The following is a 20,530-nucleotide window of genomic DNA, read 5'->3' on the forward strand; positions in this document are numbered from 1 at the left end:
TGCTAAACTAAGCTAACCAGCTGCTTGCTCCAGTTTCATATAGAACAGACATCGATCTTCCCATCTTACTCTTGGCAGGAAGGCAATAACCATAAGCGTGCCCTTGCCTGAGTACGCTACGTTAAGTAGGATATTTTGCAGGACAACTTTCTGGGTAACTTAGATGACATCCAGCAATCAATGCCCCACTCAATTAGTGAGTCCATCAAACAAACACACACAAATACACACAAACACACAAAGTCAATATGACAGATTTGAAGAAACAGGCTAAGCTACTTCCTTCTACTTCCTGCCTATCCAGAAATCCGCTCCCCCTCTTTTCCCCTTGCTGCTCCCCACTGTCTTTTCAGCAAAGTATTCACAAAGATGGCTAATTTGCATATGGGGATTAAAAAATCTATTTTCTCCCCCAACCCTCAAGGACAAACTTCATACTTCCTCCCAAGAAAGTCAACTTTAACTATGCATCTCTCGCATCGTGATTCCACCCCTTGTATCTTTTTATACTCTTTTCTCTCGCATTGTTTCAATCACAGTTTATTGTTGGTGTGTTCATGTGAGTTAACAAGTCATTTTCACACACTGTACTGTTTCTGTTGTACGTCATCTTAACTTGAGACTTTTACTACTACTTAAACTTTTCCTCTCTTCTTTGTCGCTCTGAACTGTCCTCTCCATCATCCCTCTGCTCACACTCTGGTTATGTTAGCACTGTTACTTTCATCTGACATTTCTCCTTTTACACCTTTTACTGTTTCCACATTCTCTTTGTGCTCTGCCCATCTATCTCCTTTGCCCCCTCAGGTATTCTCTCCATCTGCTTTTACCCCCATCTCTAAATCTCATTGCTTTACCTGCACACTCCATTCTCAGCCTCCTCCAACCCAAAGTGTCCGTCAAACTCCAGGTGTATGCGGCTCCCAGGCGGTGACAGCAGTTTCCATGACAACAGCAGATTGCGGGGGTAAGCGTTGGGGTAGCGTGGGCTATGGAGGACTCCACCCACTGGCGTTACTGTGATGTTTTCCTCTTTGCGGTAAAAGTCTGTGGTGAGGCGATTGTCTGTTAGTGGTTACAACTAATCAGTTAGTTAGTCCAGTTGTAAAATGAACACAAGGCAAGCAGAGACATGATTTACATGCAAAAACAACAAACAGACTTGTATGAATTCACACAGAAGCACAAAAACATATGCAAATGCAAACAATATGTTGTGACATTTCAGTTTGATGATGAAATGACTTCTGTGAAGACAGGTACTATAAATCCAGCTCTTACAGTCCTTTCAGCCTAATAACAGAGTATTTTGACATTTTTGGAAATGTGCGGATTCCCTTTCTTGCCAAAAATTAAATTAGGTGATGATACCAATCTCATAAATGCACCTTCAATGTGAACATACAGCCAGCAGCTGGTTAGCTTAGCTTGAAGATTAGAAACAGCCAACCCAGCTGTCTGACGGTAAATAAAATCCACCTACAAAATCACAGTTTGTCATTTTAACAGTTTTTGTACAGATAAAAAAAAAAGTTAAAGTGTATCAGTTAGTGAGCTTGTGGGTGCCAGAGTTGGCAGATTTAAAACACAGCCAGGCTAACTGTCTCCTCCCACTTCCAGTCTTTATGCTAAGTTAAGTAACAGCTTCAAATTTACAGACATAAATAAGAGTGGTATTGATCTGTGCTGAACTACTGGAGCACAGCCTCGTGTGGTTCAGTATTTGTGTGAAAGGAAGAAATCAGAAGCACAGGACAACTGTGAAAAGAATGATACATCATGGCTCTATGGACATGTCTGTGCATATGTTGCCCACTGTGTTTCTGAGAATGTTTATGAATGTGTTTAAGAATTTGGCCTTGTTTCAAAGTGCAAGCTTGACCTTTTCACCCCCATTAGATTTCAATATTACTTTGGTGCAAGTGGAACATTTGGCCCGATGATGGTTCAGGAACAAAGGTCAAGGGGACCGCAAAAATATTCAGATGCATTCCCTGACGATCATAAATATAAACTGCAAATGGCAGGGGAGAACTGACCATAGACCATATGCTGGTCAAAGGGAAGTTCAAAAACCACCTATCAACAAATCACATCCTGTTTTATAACAGCTCTTGAGAACAACAGATGCACAAACTGGCATCACTACTCTCAGTCTGGGCTAAAAACTGTTGTAGTAAAAAATATACTCATCAACACAGGGAACAGAGTGTGTATGTACTGTACAATGCAGCAATTAAACGTGTTGTGTTTTGCTTATGCATGCTTAGAAGATTGTGTAAGCATCAGTATCTGTCTTTTAAAGCAATGAGTGTACAGCAACAGAAGAAGTACTGCATCTACACTGTCTCTATGCCCTATGTACTTTACTAGCTCACTGCAAACGTGAAAATACAGTGTCTCTGATCTGTCATGGGCTTTTTTAGTGTCTGTATTGCTTTACTGACCACTATGAACTACAATGGTTCTAAAATTGTCTTTAAAGTATAATAATTGCTCAATAGAACATCATAATCACACCCACTGAATGTCAAAGCCTGATTAATTAACTCGCATGTAAATCTAATTTCCATATTGCACAACAAAATTCATTATTGTCCCCACAATTTTTTGCTGACTTCCTCAAAATTAGAAAGAATTGCCTTACACACACACACACACACGCACACACAAAAGGTCAGGCTGTATGCTGAAGTAGGCTGACAGGGCTTTATTTTCTGAGGGGTGTGTGGTTTTTGCGCGCGAGGGAGAGCTGAATGCATAATCAAGGCACCACAGCTTGCACCCCTGGGAGATGATGATGAAACTTTGGCCTTCTCCTCCACCTCTTCCCTGCAAACTTCCCTTAATACCTCCCCTAGTTATATCCCACCTCTCTCTCTCTCTCTCTCTCTCTCTGTATTTGCTCCTCTTTACTTTCTCCTCTTTCTTTCAGTCAGTAATTGTGTGTATTCGGTGATTCATCGTTCTTAAAGAGTCGTACCCTCAGGCATTTCTGGCTTCAGTAATTAACACTGTACCTAAGCATTTGTGTGCGTGCGTGCTCCTTTTTGCAATGGTTTGTGAAATTATTGAAGTCAGCTACTGAAGTCATAAGGTTATCGAAATAGTTTCTGTTTTCTGTTGCTGTGTTTGCAGCGTGTTTCTACATTCGCGAGTGTTTTACTCACTTTGCAGCAACAATGCAGCATATATGCTGTCAAATTATTGAAGATGTTTTCTTAATTCGTTTGTGTCTGCCTATTTGCACGACTTGCAGTGCATTGAGCTCTCAGGGTCAAAATAATTTATGCTTGTGTGAATCTGTCAATGTGCGTGAGTGTGTGTGGGTGTTTGTGTGTTGGGCAGAGTTTGTTTGTAATGGAATTCTTCCACTCCGCTGATCAGAAGCCTGACTGTGTAGGACCATTCAGTCATAAAAGTGCTTATGTGTCAGAAACTTTCACCAACTAAGGTCACCCGGGAACAAGATTCTCTCTCTTCTCTCTCTGTGAGCTTCTGCATCGATCAGCATTTGTGTGTGTTCATGGGGAAAATTTGTGTACATGATCTTTATCTTTTTTTATTTATTTATTTATTTATTGTATGTATGTGTATTGTATGTGCAGTGATCATTTGATAGTGCACTAGTGCACATGAGTTCACTGACATTTACACAATGTAGACAAAAGTATTGGGAGACCTGACCATTACACCAACATGGACTTTCATGACATCACATTCTAAACACGCGTACAGCTTTGAAGCTATAACGGCTTCCACTCTTCTTGAAAACTTTGGAGTGTTTCTGTGGGAATTTTTGCCCATTCATGCAGTAGAGCGATAGATGTTGTTGGATGAAAAGGCCTGGTTGGCAGTCTTTGTTCCATTTCATGCCAAAGGTGTTCGATGGGGTTGAGGTCAGGACTCTGTGTGAAGTCAAGTCCAGTCAAGTTCTTCCACACCAAACTCATCCAGCCACGTCTTTATGGACTTTGCTTTGTGCACTGGCGCACAGTCATGCTGGAATAGAAAAGGACCTTCCCTAAACTGTTGCCACAAAGTTGGAAGCATAGCATTGTCCAAAACGTCTGCGAAGCATTAAGATTTCCCTTCATTGCAAGTAAGGGGTCCAGCCCAACCCCTGAAAAGCAGCCCCATAAAGGGGTGTGTCCACTTTGTAAAGCATTTAATATGTTTTCGTGCACTTTCATTATAAGATATACAGGTAGCTCCTTGATATTAGGTTAACTGTGCACCCTCATATGAAACAGTACAGGAAAGACACGGTTCGGTTTCTACCCCTGAGGTCTGAGGTTTGTTGCCCCCTTTCTCTACCCAGTAACTGTGGAGCAATGCTGACACGCCATCGCTGTCTCATCCACAGCTCTCTCTATTGGTGCGGTAGCTGATGGAGAACCAGAATTGTTGTCAAACAAATTACTTAAAAGACATAGATGGGTCTTCCAGCTACAGCATTTCATTTGAGGTCTCCATAGCATGACTGACTCAGAAGCCAATCAGCTTGTTGTGCTAACCTCAGCACAAGTTGGTAACCATGTACAGCTTAAAGTTTCCTGTGTGTGTGTGTGAACTTTGGTTCCACATTTTGTACATCAATCTACATTCATACTATTAGATCCAAATGTTTCCCTCCCTTTCGTCTTTTCCTTGTATCTCAGTCCATTCCACTGAGGATGCATGCAGAGATGCAAGGAAGCCATGTGAGGAGAGGGGAGACAAGGAAAGATGTTTAGGAGAAATGAGACATGCTTTTCTCCTCAAGCGTCACATAAAGCAACGTCCGTGATGACAGCAGCAGCTGATCACAGCTGGATCAGCTGTCAGTCGGCTTGAACAGCTGTAGACTTTTGATGAGTTTGTGTCTGCACACGTACACAGTGCTAATGCTAATAAAGACACACAGTTATCACTGCAGAGCAGCAGTTTTCTGTTACTGGTTTAACAAACTCCTTCACATGAATAACAAGCTGAGTTCTGTATTTATACTGTGTCATGTCCTACTCAGAGGCCCAGGAACCTTTTCAATCGCCAGAATGCATTTAAATTATTAATTTGTCGTTTTCATCTGTATTTATTGATATTTTCATGGCGAATTCATTATTTAGGAAACCAGAATATGATTATGCTGTTGCTTGAATACTGAAAATTATTTATTAGATTAAAGTTTCAGGAAAAAAATGGATTATGTTACATAACAGACCCTCACATGTGACTGAATAGAAATGACAATAAATTATGTAAAAACTGTTTCCTGCCAACAGACTTTCCTATTCTCTCTAACTTTAATTAGTTAATAATTTAAATTTATTAGACCATGAAAATAAAAATCTTTCTCATAAATAGAGAAAGTTGTTTGTGGTCCTCTTGTTGTTCAGACCTACAATTAACACAGTTTTGAAACTAGATAGTGAATTGTAAAAGAGATAAAACACAAAACCTGGGAGGGATAAACTCTGCTGATCTGTCCAATCAGCTGCAGCGTCCAGTCAGTAACTTTTTCATATTCAATATGGTGCTGTGTCAGCTCTTGTGTATTCTTGCTCATGGCTACTAAGAGATGCCTCCTCATTTCACAGAGCAGAAATAAGAGCTTTGGGACTACAAGATAGTAGGCCTTTGTTTCACCAGTCAATCTGCTGAGTATTTGACAAAGATAAAATAAAAAAATCAGGAGTGCTGTTCTGTAGGTGATCCTTACCTGACCTACAAATGGGGAATATTTAATTTTGTCTCACTTGCTTTGATTTTCCTTAATTTCAGTGTTTGTTGCTGCTCTTGTATTATTAGGGCACTATGTTGGGCATACCCAACATCTCCTGCATTTGTTCTTCCTGTGGAAGTTTTGTGGCTATGTGGTTAAGGTTAAGCCTTCTCACATTGCTTATGCATTTGGTTGCTGATTGGCCTCACATACAGTAGGCTGGCTTTTCATTCTACTACCACTTATTTTGTGTGCGCATGTGTATGTATGTATGCATAAGTGTATGTATGCATGTGCAGATATTGTGACATGAACTAACATGCGTCCATCCTTGCACAAAGGTGTGTGTGTGTGTGAGAGAGAGAGAGAGAGAGAGTGTGCTAGAGACAGAAAGCTTTAAGAATGAATGTGGTAAAATGAAAAAAAATAAAAATGTTAATTTGCTCAAGTAGCACTCAGCTTTTTTGCTTGCAGTCTCTCATTTACTCCATTGACCTGACTTTAAATCATACAGTGATGTCAATGGCACCATTGCAAATTCATGCAAATGATACAATAATAAGAAAAGAGGTTTCTGTTCCTGGGCTTAAAGGCTGAAATGCAATCAGGTTTGAGCACAATCCTGCAGAGCCTACCTCATACACTGGGGACACAATGAGACACACAGTGTGCTCCAGAAGTACCAGGACTTTTTTTTGTTTAGCTTTGTATTACTGTCCTGTAGTCAGTCCAATTTGCTGGAGTACAAGGTCTTATAACAAAAAGAAAACGTGTGACTGTCCACACTATATTATGGCTGGATGAGCATGTGATGACTGAGAGGCAGCTATTGCTGGGTCTAACCATGCATGTGAAGACATTTCTTCATCACTGTTGCTCTGATTGCACTTTTGGTTTTGTTGTATCAAGCTGAGGCTGTTTTTTGTTTGCCTTTTTTTTTTTTACTTTCAGTATAAAGTTTTGAATTTTGTATTTCTTAGATATTTTAGTGAAGGTCCACTGAAAATGATTTAGGGGCAGTGGTAGAATATAACACTGATACTTCTGTTTTAAGGACTGTAATCACCTGAAACTAAGAATCAATTTTGTAGTTTTCATTACCTTGTATCCTCAGTATTTGAACAGTCACTCAGATGGACAAACAAAACACTGGCTCTCGAGTTTTTTTTTGTGTGTGTGTGCTTTTAGCAGCCACAAGATGAGGGATAAGATGAGGGGAGTTCAGTTGGTTGTATTCTGCAACCAAACCACTGCTACGAAATCTGACACACTGGACCTTTCAATAGGACACCTTGATGCAGGTGGGAACGATTGTACAATAGCTGGAAAACTATGAGCTGGTGAGGGGTTGTATCAACAGTCCCAGATAATCTCTCGTCTTGGACAAATACAGCTGTATTCTTGGTCCTATTGCCTTTTCTTTTCTTCTTTTTTAAAAAGTGTTTCTTTAAGTTGTGTCTTTGAGGGGATATGTGTTCTGAACCAGTTAAATAACACTTACCTCTTCTGAAACTCACATAAAGTTTAAGTGCTGCAATCAGAGGAAATAAGATGATGTCAAAAGTGCTGATAATATCACTGACAGGCTGACTCACACCCGTAGATTTTCAACTCTCTGCAACTCTCACATGCACATATACACATAATGTCTGACACTGGCAATTAAGCTTTCAGTGTCCTGATCTGACACTTACATAGCCGTGACAATGATGCTGCGTGACAGTGTGATGTGTGTGCGTGGGATCTATTAAAGTGTGCTTGTGGATGTGCAAGAAGAAGTTCTGATGTATGTGTGTACTTGCATGAATGCATGTCTGCCAGGATACATGCGGGTAAATTCTAACTAATTAAACTTGGCTCTCCCACCTCCAGTGCCAGGGTGTGATGTTCTTCATGCCTGTGAGATCTATTTCTGATCCAAGTGCCAATCACACTCTGATCACCCAGCAACCAGCACGAATCAGAGACCAGAAAATAAAGCTCTGTGGAGAAAGTACTGATGTCGCAGGGAAAGAACTGGTAATAAAGACGCAATATTAAACTTATTAAAAGTTTATTTGGTGAGGCCGCAGATGTGCAACACCTCATATTAAAATATTAAGTCTCTGTTGTGTGAAAACTGTTGTTCTTGAGTGACAGTTTGCATATGATACATTCTCACTTAGAGACACACTCCCACAGGACATTACCTATAACAAGCCAACCCCATTTCCTACATCTGCCACTCCCTGTCTAACATATCCTGTCTGACTTTCATCTTTTCAAAATGAATTCTCATAAGCCCCAACTCGAGCTAACAGGACACACATAATACATCCACTTTCAGCTGTGAACCCCCTCCCCCAGAGAAATGCAATGTTGCTGTTCTCATTTTTGGTGACATTCCCAGTTTCTGTCTAAAAAATAGGTGTTCTAAACTATTTTGGACTGGGATTTAATTTGCTTTGGGATTATGAAATTATTTTTAAGATACGTAATTTCATCCTGTTTGTTTTCTGGTGAAGAATTAGACGAGAAAATTGATGCCATCCTCATATCTGTTCACTCACTCTAAGGCTGCTACCAGCTGCTGGTTAGCTTACCTTAGCACAAAGATCGGAAAGAGCTAGCCTGGCTTAGTCCAAAGATAACAAACTCTACAACCCAGTACCTCCAAAGATCATTAATTAACTTGTTATATCTTTGTTCATTTTTAAACAAAGGGCTTTTTGCCAAACTATTTCTTGGCTAGGAATAGTAACTGGTTGCCTGGGAACTGACAGAACACATAAGTGAATTTCTCCATTTTCCAAAATAATGAACTACTGCTTTTATTATATGGAAACAAAATAACTTTTAAGTAAACAGAGCTCATGGAGCAAAAACATGTCAATGGGAAAACTATTAAATAAGGCAATTGGTATGTTACATAGTAGTTCATATGCAACACTGGATTACTATGGCATCTTCGTTCATACTGTGAGACAGTTACTGACTCAACCAAAGGGATCTATGAGATACATGTTGAATTTTAGTGAGGATTTTGAGTGAGTTTGGCTTTGACATGAAAAAACACAGGCATAGTTATTATTATTAGTGTCGCATACCGTGCATGTGTTTGTGTTGTACATAAATGTTTGTGTGTGTGTGTTTATGTCATTGGTTCATCACTGTATGGATCTGTATTTGTGTGTGTATGTATCTATATGTACCCTCAGAGTATTTCCACCCATGAGAAATGACCAAAGACTTTTCCATCTGGCTAAATGTTAGCTCAAGGCCTGTGTGTATGTGTGTGTGTGTGTGTGTGTGTGTGTGTGTGTGAGAGAGAGAGAGAGAGAGAGAGAGAGCATCACCCTGCTGCTTATCAAAGCCTGTGCTGGCTCCACTGTTTTGCGACTCTCTCATGACAAATCAGCTTTAAATATTCTCCCTTGTTTCTCAGTCACGCCCACACAAGCACAGAGGCATGAAAAGACACACACACACACACACACACACACACACACACACACACACACAAACACCCTGGAGGTGAACACTGCATGCCGAGGGGTGTCAGCTTTGGTCAGCATCTGCTGCACAACCCGCACTTCTCTTCCTCTCTCCACTTCCTGTGCTCCCTCCATCCTGCACCATCTTCTCTCCCCCGTTTCCCTCTCTGTCTGACCACGACAGACACACTGAAGCTCTAAGTTGTCTTTGTCTTTAGCTTTTGCAAATGGACACTTGATATACATTCTCATATTTTAATTCGCAAGGACCAAGTGAAACCTTTTCCCCTGAAGCATGACCAAGGTCCCAGAGAATTAAAATATTAATAAATTGAAAAAAAAAAAGAAAGAAAAAAAAACGGTGTGTCACTGCTGTATCTCTTCCTCTTGTACTGTCTGATATCTTACTCTTTTCTTCCAGATTATTGTTTTGGTGCAGCCCCCCCAATTTGCTGCTAAAACCAATTAACTTCCATCAATTTCTTTTGTGCAAAGAGACTGCGCGTTTTCTTTTTTTCAAGTCAGTGTAAAAGTGTGGGGAATTGGGAGGCTAAAGTGGACTGATGGCATGTAGAGGAAGGCAGAATATAGAAAGGATAGAAATGAGGGACCTTTCAATTACTCTCCACTCTAGTTAACAAAATGATGATCAAGAAGGAAAATACATGTTTCAAGAATGTTGGAGAGTCCATTCAGCAGGCCATATAGGCATTCATCTGAGAATTATATATGTGCCAAGGCAGCTGGGGTGTACATATCCATGAATTATAGAGGACAGCAGGCTTATATATAATTATAGAAAAGAACACACTACATGCATTATGTCCCCTCAGTTGGACACACCAGAGCTGATGCATTAGACTGATGACCACAGAGTTGTGGTCAGAAACGTGTTGTAAGATGAACATGAACATGCATTTCCATCTGAATTACTTGGAAAATGTGTTCAAAAAGCTTGAAACAATATATATATATATATATATATATATATATATATATATATATATAGTCCCTACAAGTACATCAAAATAGGATAGCAATAAGTAGAGTATTGGAGTAATGTAGTGAGTTAATTTCCCTTCCTAGTGTGTGTGCATGTGTGTGTGTGTGTGTGTGTGAGAGAGAGAGTGCATGTGTTCCTTTGAAGCCAACACAAAGGCATGTCCTGTGACACGGACAGAAGAGGTTAGACCAACAGCCACAGACCAAAACACTGTCTGGGCTCACTCAGTCTCTTCAAAATGACTATACGCAATGCCAAGTGGACAAGTAACAGAGCAGACAGACCAAAAATACAGAGAGGGACCAAACGAAGGTGAAGAAAGGCTGAGAATCAAGAATGAGACAGAACAGAGATGGAAGACAGTGGGATGGATGAGATGCAAACAGGGGGAGACAGTGATTGAGTGAGGCAGAGAAGAACAGGAAACTGAGAGAAAATAAATGTAAAGACAGAACAGATAACGAAAGAGGGACTAGCGGCAGCGGAAAAATTGAGATCGAAACATTGTTGCTGTACCGTGAAAAGGACGAGGAAAGTCCACAAAGCCCCGAGATACCTCGACATATCAAAGGCTGTATAATCTACACCAAAGAGTTACACTCATAAATAAGCAAAGATAATAACTGCTTTGTGTGCATCTGTGAAGTTATGTGCTTGTTTGTGTGAGGGTGTCACTTGCTTTGTTGTGATGTTTGTGCAAATTCATCATTATTTCGCTTTGTCATCTGTTTCAAAGGCAAAAACAAAGCAGAGAGACATCACTGGAAAACTGTGACTCATGATGCATTTCGAATTTTCTTTGGTACTGAAGCTTTTTAGCTGGTCCTTACTTCTTCACCAGAGAGTGTCAATGGTCCTTTTGGGCCTTTGATTAGCATTAGCATCCACTAGTGCCTCTCAGGCATCTATGACTCAACACCTGTTGATGGGAAAAATTAGCCTAATGGGTGCAAAGGAGAGCAATGGGCTGCACTTTATCCAACCAGGGTGGAAAAGTGGTGGTTCAAAAGTTCAAAAGACAACGTTAATTGATTTTTTTCAGTACATTGTTGGGTAACTTTGAATATTTACTCAAGCATATCTCAAGGATGTAAGGTGCAAACAATGTCAGTCTAGGTAAAATTACTTAAATTGTGCTATTATCCTCTATGGTTGAAAGCAACAACATAACAAAGATATTTTCTCTGGACTACAGAGATGACATGGCCTTTTCATACCACATGCACACATGCAAATTTATGCTTTTCTAAACTGCATTTAAACAACCATGTCAGGAGTTTGTGGGACATGTGGGACATGTTTTACAATGAATCCCAGCACTTTTATATTCTGTGTTATATCTGTAGTATCTTATTACTTAATTAATTGCTAATACTTAATGTTTTTTTAACTGTCACAACCTCCTACATGTTATGTGTTTCTTCGTGGGAGGACAGTGTTCATCAACACACTCAGTGCTCAAATTTCAAGCAAATTTTGTATGCAGACTAACATCTTTGTAGGTGTGAACACACTACATCCACAAATCCATCTTGTAATTCCAGTGAATGGAAATGGGACACAGCTTTAGTCTTGCTTCTACAAGCTAATCTCTGTATCACACTAAGCTAACATCTCTACATTCTCCTTGTCTTGTGCCAGACCACTTAGCATGCTCCCATCCTCTGTGAAGATGTGCTCCTGTTTAACACCTTGGCTAAGCTTGCTGAATAATGCAGAGGGGACCAACACTCGCTGAGTCAGCACTGAGGACAGGTCAGTGGAGACACGGCGGAGGAACTGCTCCAGCCACCCATAACGCAAACCAGAGGCGGCACACACATGTAGATAAAGATACTTGGATGCCAAAACATACATATTCATGGTCACATGCACACATGGACAGACTTAAATTGTGGAGTGCAAACGCATGAACATATACAGATGCAAGGAAGAAGAAGTAAAAAGAAAGTGAAAGATTTTCTGGGAAGCCCGTCTTTGCAAAAATGGAATTCAGCTCAGAGGGCAAGGGATGTGGATGAAACACATAATCAATTCAGATTAAAGCATGTTTCATAGTTGACACATTTGTCTTCATAATGATGGCACACCAACATTATCTGCATTAGACCCAAATTTATATCAGCCAATTTGCTTACTTTTGTCTGCTTGACTAAACAGCTTTAATAATATACAAATTATGTGAAAATCTAAAACAAATTTAGCAAATTATGATGATAATGTGCATAATAAAAAGTATTCTTAAGGACTAGAAACAAAACAAACAACAAAATTCACAGCAACAGCAACATATACAAATATATCTCCATATACATATATGGAGTATGAAAAACGGGTAGTAACTAAGAGCAGAAGTGGATGAGAAAAAGAGAGACAGAGGAGACAAGAAGAAACAAGGAGAAGAAGGTGGGAAAGAAGTGGAGATTAGGCAGAAATCCATGAAAGCAGGTGGGTGTGGGAAGCCAGCTCAAGATGTCAGACCGCGAGGAGGGTTTGAGGGAGGGGCAGGATAGAGAGCAGCAAAGGATGAGGGATGAGAGGGACTTGTCCCTGTGTAACCTCCTACACTGTGATGGAGTGCATTTACCAACACTTGATCAGCAATATCCTTCCTGTGCGTACGTGCGTGTGTGTGTGTGTGTGTGTGTGTGTGTCTGTGTTTTGCATGCCCTGTGCATTATGTTATATGTCATCTCTTTGTTCGATGCTGTATCTTTATTATGAAATTGGAGTGGTCCCAACCATGGATTGCTGTTCCTGCAAATCAAACAGAGGACAAATTGCGGTTTGGCTTAAGGTTGGATTGTTACACTTGTCACATTTCAAGAAATGCCAGGGGATTTTTCAGATATTTCTAACGTCTGTCATTCAAACTGGCAAATGTCAAGAATATTGGCTTAGGCACAATCACACACCATTTTCTACATTACTTGAGCTGCTTCTGTGTTTGCACATGTGTGCTCGTTTAAGTGATTCGGTGCTTCTGTTTTCTACATTACGGGCTAATGGGATAATGTGTGTGTGTGTGCGCTTGCGAGAGGGTTTGAAAATGTGTGTGTGTTTGTAAGGCTTGTTAGAGTAGCAGTTGGCTCCTGCTGACAGCTACTGCAGTCTGAACAACAGGGCTGACGAGGACAATCAATTAACCCTGCATTCACACACACACACACACACACACACACACACACACACACACACACACACACACACATATTGACACAAATACATGCACATAATAAAATCTCTTGCTATATACAGTACATGCAGTCACAATACAGTAAGCATCCAATCTAATAAATGCACACAAAGTCCGTTTTCTTTATAGACCAACATGAAGTTTCAACATAATTTTATCAAGAAATGGGTGAAATATGCTGCTGCTGGGTTGTGTGTCTGGGTGTGTGTGTGTGTTTTAGCCAAGCCCCAGCTGCAGTAGCACAAGTTTATCAAATATCAGCCTTGATCCCTAAGGGCTGCATGGACGCTGTTTGCTAGATTCATGTTTGTGCGCATGTTTGCTCTGAGCGTTGTGTGTGATGCTGAGCAGATGCTGATGTTTTGACAGCCATCCTGCTCTCAGTCTGTCTGCCTCACGTCAGCTGTGTGTAAGTGCGCCTTCGTGTATATACATATGTGTGTGTCGGGCAGCGTGTGCCCTGGTGTGTGTGGTCAGAGCGCAGGGTTAAGCAGTGGTGTGCCTGTCAGTGTGTATCTGACCTTCCATCTACCACTGGGATCACTTATCCTGCTGCAGGCTCCACAGTAGCACATAACACCACCCTTCTGCCATTTCTTTCCCCTTCTCCTTTTATATTCTGTCTCGCTTCTGCTCCTTTTTCTGCCTGTTAACTTTTCTTTCTGCCTCTCTCATTTTCCCTTCTGATATCCCACTAACAATGCCTGCTCCTTTGCTCCTATCCAGGTCCCCTATCCCCATTTCTCCCTCTCCCTCCTCAATATTTGTATTCTGCACACTCATGGCTCTCCGTTCCTCACTTCCTGCTACTCAGATACCAAATTCAGAGAGTAAATGATGAGATGAAAACAGGAGAGGGGAAGCTAATGAAGACAAGAGGAGACGGAGAAAGAGGGAGAGAGACAGCGGGAGAAATGCTGAGGTACACAAATGGAGAATCAGAGAGAGTAAAGGAAATATGGGGAGAAACGCTGACAGTCGGAGAGGGAAAGATGAAAGTGTTTGACAGAGGAGGGAAAAAGAATCTTTTTCATTTGTGTCAGAGCACCATTGTCAGAGTAACAAAGACAGAGCTCTCACAGTGCACTAGAGGATTTCTTCTTCACGCACACACACACGCATAAAACACACGACATAAATACACAGAGTGTTTATCTCTTTCCTTCAGCAGGAATGACTCTCCTGGGGTGAAAGAAGCTCCTGCTCTCATCTTTCTGCAGTGTCACTTCTGACATTTGTCATGTCTTCGCCCTCACTTTGCTCTGGTAGCTGAAACATGCTGGCATCAGACCTTTTTTTTTTCCAGACTCTCTCACTTGTACCTTAAAATTTCAGCAGGTATTGAAAACATTTGATTCATTGTCTGTTTCTCAAGAAAACATCTTATACTATACCTCCTGTGCTATTTTACAGATGTTTCGCTCTCAAACAGAACCTACAAATACTCCTTCATATGCAATGGATGATTTTATTGCTAAGTTCCGCTCTTGTTTTGTTCTGTTGAGCTGATAAAATGTCATATAAACAGCCGCAGCACGGAGTGAACAAAGTTACAGTACAGTTTTTGGGTAGGCAGTAGTAAACAGTACACTCAGGGTTCCATGGATTTATGCTGCAGGAAGCTGAGTGTGTTGTGTGTGAGTGCACCAGTGCACTTGTTTTGCCTGCCTCAACAACCTCAGCTCAACCTAGGTTTTATGATTATTTCCATCATTTCTGTCATCTGCCAACCACTCTGCCTATTCTATACTTTCTCAGAGCTCAAAGCGATTTTGTCAAATTATCGACTGCTCACCTCTGAGAAGCTGGAAGCAACAGTCGGCTGCTTTTGTTTCATACATGACACAAATGATCAACTAAGTGAGCAATAGTTTAAGCACTTCTTGACTCCATTTCCATACTGCAGGCTGAGCTTAGTTACTGTGTTATTTTACTAGTCCCTAAAGCCTTTGTGAACAGTTTTGAGGCATCAGCGCCCACAGTATTGAACAGATTCATGCTGAATAGATAAAAAACTTTAGTGGGCAGAACACAAGCAAACACAAATCGCAGGCCAAACCCTAAAAAGCCACATTGGAGGGGGTAACCCGATAGTGGTGATAGTGGGTCAAAGCTACCATCAATCTGCCAAAACAGCAAAGCAGGTTGTAAAATGGATACAGCATATTGTCTTACATGCTGAGGACATAAAATTGTGTTCGCAAATAGGTAATTGAACTACCTCTCTTTTGGTACATCTATCCTTTGTGCTCTGGGAATGAGCAGAAAGCCACCGTCAGCTGATCTAAGAGGGAACCCAAGCTCATAACTTGTCAGTAGCTCCTTAATGTAATTAGGGGCCTGGTCATATAAAGCCTTGAAGGTCAACAATAAAATGTTTAAATCAATGCGAAAATAAATGGAAAGCCAATGCAGGGAAGCCAGAATTGCGGTTACGTGATCTCATTTACTTGAATTGGTGATAATCCTCACAGCGGCATTTTGAGCAAGCTAATGGTGATGGAGGGAAGGCTGCGTAATACAAGAGTAGAGATCATTACAGAACTCAACACAAGAAAAAATGAAAAGCACCCTGTGTATGTTCTCAAAGTATAGGATCTTTTTTCAATCTTGTTTTTCTTTAAATTAATATGAGTTGAAAGAAACATGACTTAACAATCAAAGTATGTGGTTGTGAGTAAATAAAATAAAATACCCACAGTTGACTTAATATAATTGATTTGGGCTTCAAGACTGAGGACTATAAGAAAGAAAATGGCAATCAATATAATTCCCATTTTGTCTTCATTATTTTTAAAGAAGTTTTGAGAGGTCCAGCAAATAATATCAGAGAGGAAGGCGATAAGTTTGGTTAGGCTGCTATGATTGGTAGACTTTAATGGGGACGTACAACTGTGTGTCATCATGAATAATCATGAAGAATAGTTACAGACCCAAGATTGACCGGGGCCTCTTGAATGAAGTGAGAAAATGAGGAAAAGGTTCAGTGGCACAGATAGGAGCATAATGGTTAACAGCAGACCCTTTTAGACTGAGCTAAGCTTCATCACACAGTATGAAGATGGAGTGATCTGCCATACCAAAGGCATCACTCAAGTCTGGCAGGACCGCAACAGCCTTTATCTGCAGCAGTGCAAATAAAGGTGAACTTTTTCACGTATCCTTTGCCTGAACTTGATACAGATCAGCTGCCTTTTTGTAATTAACTACCTAAAATCCAAATAACTGCCAAATGGTTGCACTCATTTTCATTTCCCCTCACACTCCCCTCAGAGGGCCTGCTTCAATGCAACAGCTTGCCTGAGGGGATGTCAATATAATTAACATGCCAGCTGCAACTACACAGGCAGTGTTATACACTGATATTATTTGGGTAAATAACAAATATGTTGTGGCATCTTACAGGGCACTGCTCTGGCAGTGGCTGGCTATCAATTTGTCACCAAAATGTAAGTTTCTAATTCAGGACTCATCTGGCATACTTTTCCAGGGGGTCTGTGGTAAACTTTGCATTTGCAATTTAAACTGTTTGATATATTATAACCCACTGTTGAACTGAAAGTGTACAGCTTAGAGGTATTTATACTTTCTACATCAAGAAAATGTACAACAGTAAATTACTTTCCTCAGTATGCTTCATTTAAGCCATTTTAAGTGAAGTTCCAGGTGTGGAGTATTTGTATTAGCACTTATCTTTGCTGTAGGTCAGAGGACGTTACTGCGGTTAGTTTGTATTCTCAAATATACACAGTTTCTACACCCCCGTCCATCCTCTAGCACACAAACAAACATCGTCCTTCTATCTGTCGCTCTCTAGATTTCTAACACACTCACACAATTGGATCAGCAGTTTTCTTTTGGATTTACTGTTGAGTCACATTGGCTTTGTTTGTCAGGGACTGAAACAGAGCGAACGCTGTGGGGGGGAATCTCACCATCCAGCACATTCTCTATTCTGCTCCCCTTATTATCCTTAACTTTTATTCATCAGCATTTCGTTCACTGTTGGGGGTGTCTTCATGTGTGTTCACAAACTTCTTCCCACTTTTCAAACTTTTTTCTCCTTCTATGCTCTTCTGATTCCTCAATCCCTTGATTTATTTTCATTTTCTTTGCTTATTCATCACACTCATCCCACTCCCATTTCTTTTCTGAGATAACAGGTGCTCTCTGTCACTCTTTTCACACCTCTGCTCTGTCTCTTTTCATAAGTAAATCGCAACTGGTGATAACCATTTTCACTATTCATCCAGTCACCCAACCCTGGTACAATTCTTTCAACATTTGGACTGGACCTTATCACTTCCAGTCAAACAGAATTCGAAAAGTATTCAAAATAGCCTGTCCCAAGCCAAAGAGGAGAAATATGGCTTTGAAATAATGAATGTACATGACAAAAAAAATGTTCTGAGAAGGGGAAACACTGAGTTCTGTTTGTTAATGCTCCCTTTCCTTCCCTTCTCCAAAATCTCTTTCTTTGATATCTTTATTATATTATATATTATTATATATATATATATATCTTCAAGTTTCAGATTCATTCTTCTCTTTTCTTTCATCCACTAGCCTATCACTTTCTTTCTCTCTTTCTTTCTTGCTCCCTGCATCTCTCTCTGTTTTTTCCTCTGTTGTCTGCATCCACTGTGCCAGTCAGAGGGTTCAGCTATTGTACAAGACCGACTCCCACTCTACAAGTACTCAACATCTGTCGCTTTCTTTTTTCAGGTCTGCTCTCTAATTCTCCTGTACAGCATGTCCTCAACTCGGCTCAGCTTCAGCTCAAGAGTATTAATGGCATAGATTGAGTTAGTATATCCAAAAGAAGATGTTAGACAGCACTGGATGTAGGGAAATCCATATCAAGTTCGCATTAACTCAAATAGCTGTCAGGCTATGTAACATACCAGCCCAAAATCAGTCATCAACCAAATCCACACACAATTTACTCACAGACACATAAAACAAAACCACAGGAAAGCAGCTCACCGCCAAATTATACAGAAAACACACATCCAGACCAATCAACACACTCCTGTAATGTGGATTTAGCTACTGCTACACCACATTTTGTTACTTCTGTCGGGTTTTGGGGCCATGTTAGAGGAGTTTTCTGTTAAAAGTCTTAACATGCAAGTGAAGCACAAAACTTTAGAAGCATTGTCATTTTTTTTGAAAGTCCCCATATCAGGTCTTTGCCTGTTTTCTTTGTTTTTTTTTTATCTGCAACACCTAAGAGATAACAAGTGATGGTGGTTGTTGCCTGCACTCAAATCACCAGTATGAGGGGATTCAATACTTTTCTCTATAAGGATATTATGTGTATTTGGGTAATCCTGAGGAATTCCTTGTTCTTTTAAACAATCACATTTGGGGCATAAGGTGAAGAAGATTTATTTCCACCTCCCTGAGTTTGCACGGCTGTAGCCTGACCCTCCCAGTCTCGGAAGCCGTATTCGTCTGCAGCCTTCATCATGTTCACAGAGTCGTGGTCATGCCTTCTTTTTAATCAGCTCAATCATCTGCCTATTTTTGGCACTATACTCCATACTCTGAAATACCTTATCCCCGCATGCACTCCTCTATCAGTCTAGCTTTCTGCCATCTCCTTTATACTCTGCCCATTTGGCTTGCTGCTGGTCTTACTATCTCTCTCTCCAAGCTGACAGGGCAGAAATGTGGAAGGACAGGTCTTTTAACTTGCCATATCTCTCTCTGCACACCTTTTCCCTCTCCTCTTCCCTGTGCCCTCCAACTCTTCTGAGCACCCTCCTGGCCTCTCCTCACGAAATCAGTGCAGATATATGTGAACCTGCAACTATCTCCACTCAGGGCATCATCTCACTCTTTTGCCTCTCTCTTGTGGCACGCACTCCTCTCCTGTCACACTGTTGAAATGGTCACCACCCTGTTTTCTCTGTGCAGGGGAGGAAAAGACTGCCTGCCAAATGTTAGGGGTGGGGTCTCTTTGGCTCATGCAGTTCTTACATACTAAGTGTGTGTGTGTGTGTGTGTCATAAGTGTTTATTGGGGGATTCCTTTGAAAGGGAGATCCTGTAATTGCGTTTGCGTGTCCATGTGTCATCCTGGGTGGGTGGGTGGGGAGAAGTTTCATGTTGGGTGTCCTGAGTATGACTCATGAATTCCAATAACCTCAGTGACACTCCTCCCTGCTGTCACCGTTGGGTTTAATATAGTGACACAAAAACATTCAGAACCCATTGAACTCATTCATAGCCTGTCACAGACAGATCTATGTGTTCCTGTGTCCAAAAACACAAGGAAAGGATGCATTTAAGGAATTATTTTTGACATTAAATTTTTTTTTAAGTATCAGTGTTATTTAGTTTCCATTGAGATAGTTTGTTTGATGTGATTGAAAGCTTCAGAATAAGTACTTTAGGGTGTAGTCAATTACTGTTTCCAAGATTAATAATGAACTTTAAATCTCAAGTTTAAGTCAACATGGACAAGAAGTCAATGTTCAGAAAAAAAAATTAATTTAAACGTCTTTGAGGTCAAACTGTTTCGTCAAATATGACAAACTCTACAACAGGTATATAAAAGTACATCTGTATGTGTTACTGCACATTTTATGTTTGGATGCTCCAGCATGTTTTGAATAACTATTTATTTTTTGTGTGAGTGAGTGTGTACGTGTGTTATCAGAGGTAAGGCCACTTTGAGTTCTCAGACACAGTCAAGGACCATGACATCACACTCACTGATATCACCAACGCCTTCCTCCAGAGTATGAGAGCACACAAGCTTTTCTGAGTGCAGCCACTAAACACTGATGTTTCTTTTCATGAGCATATGCATGCATTGCTGTGTAACTTGTAAATCTATTGAGTGTATGTCTGTCGAAGTGTCTGTTGGTAGACATAGACTAAATGTATTGTTCTTGTGCGAGTGTGCTAAAATGTGTGACACTGTTTGCCACTGTTTTATATTTGCTCACATAGCCAACAGGTTGAAATATCTTTTGATTAAAAGGAGCAGGAACACATGGAGGGGGGGGTGGGAGGATAAAGAGGGAAATAAGAAAGGGAGAGATTGAAAGAAAGGGATCTGGAGAGATGGAGTGATATGTCATGAGGCACAGACTGATAAGGCAGCACTGAGACAGGAAGGCAACAGATAAGAGAAGAACCACT

At 40.6% G+C, this 20,530-nt stretch overlaps 1 protein-coding gene across 2 annotated transcripts in view; it reads right to left on the minus strand.

The window, feature by feature from the left end:
* The window catches only part of pdgfd (platelet derived growth factor d), a 46,912-nt gene that overhangs the window by 21,975 nt on the left and 4,407 nt on the right, over positions 1–20,530 (minus strand). Inside the window, exon 2 of one of the 2 annotated variants that reach the window (XM_046388814.1) lies at positions 858–1,065. In XM_046388814.1, the coding sequence (XP_046244770.1) occupies positions 858–1,065 (208 nt within the window). The remainder of the gene's footprint in view (positions 1–857; positions 1,066–20,530) is intronic. The other variant, XM_046388815.1, reaches the window with a different exon arrangement.

This window comes from Scatophagus argus, chromosome 5 (genome assembly GCF_020382885.2).
Source record: "Scatophagus argus isolate fScaArg1 chromosome 5, fScaArg1.pri, whole genome shotgun sequence".
Taxonomy (NCBI): domain Eukaryota; kingdom Metazoa; phylum Chordata; class Actinopteri; family Scatophagidae; genus Scatophagus; species Scatophagus argus.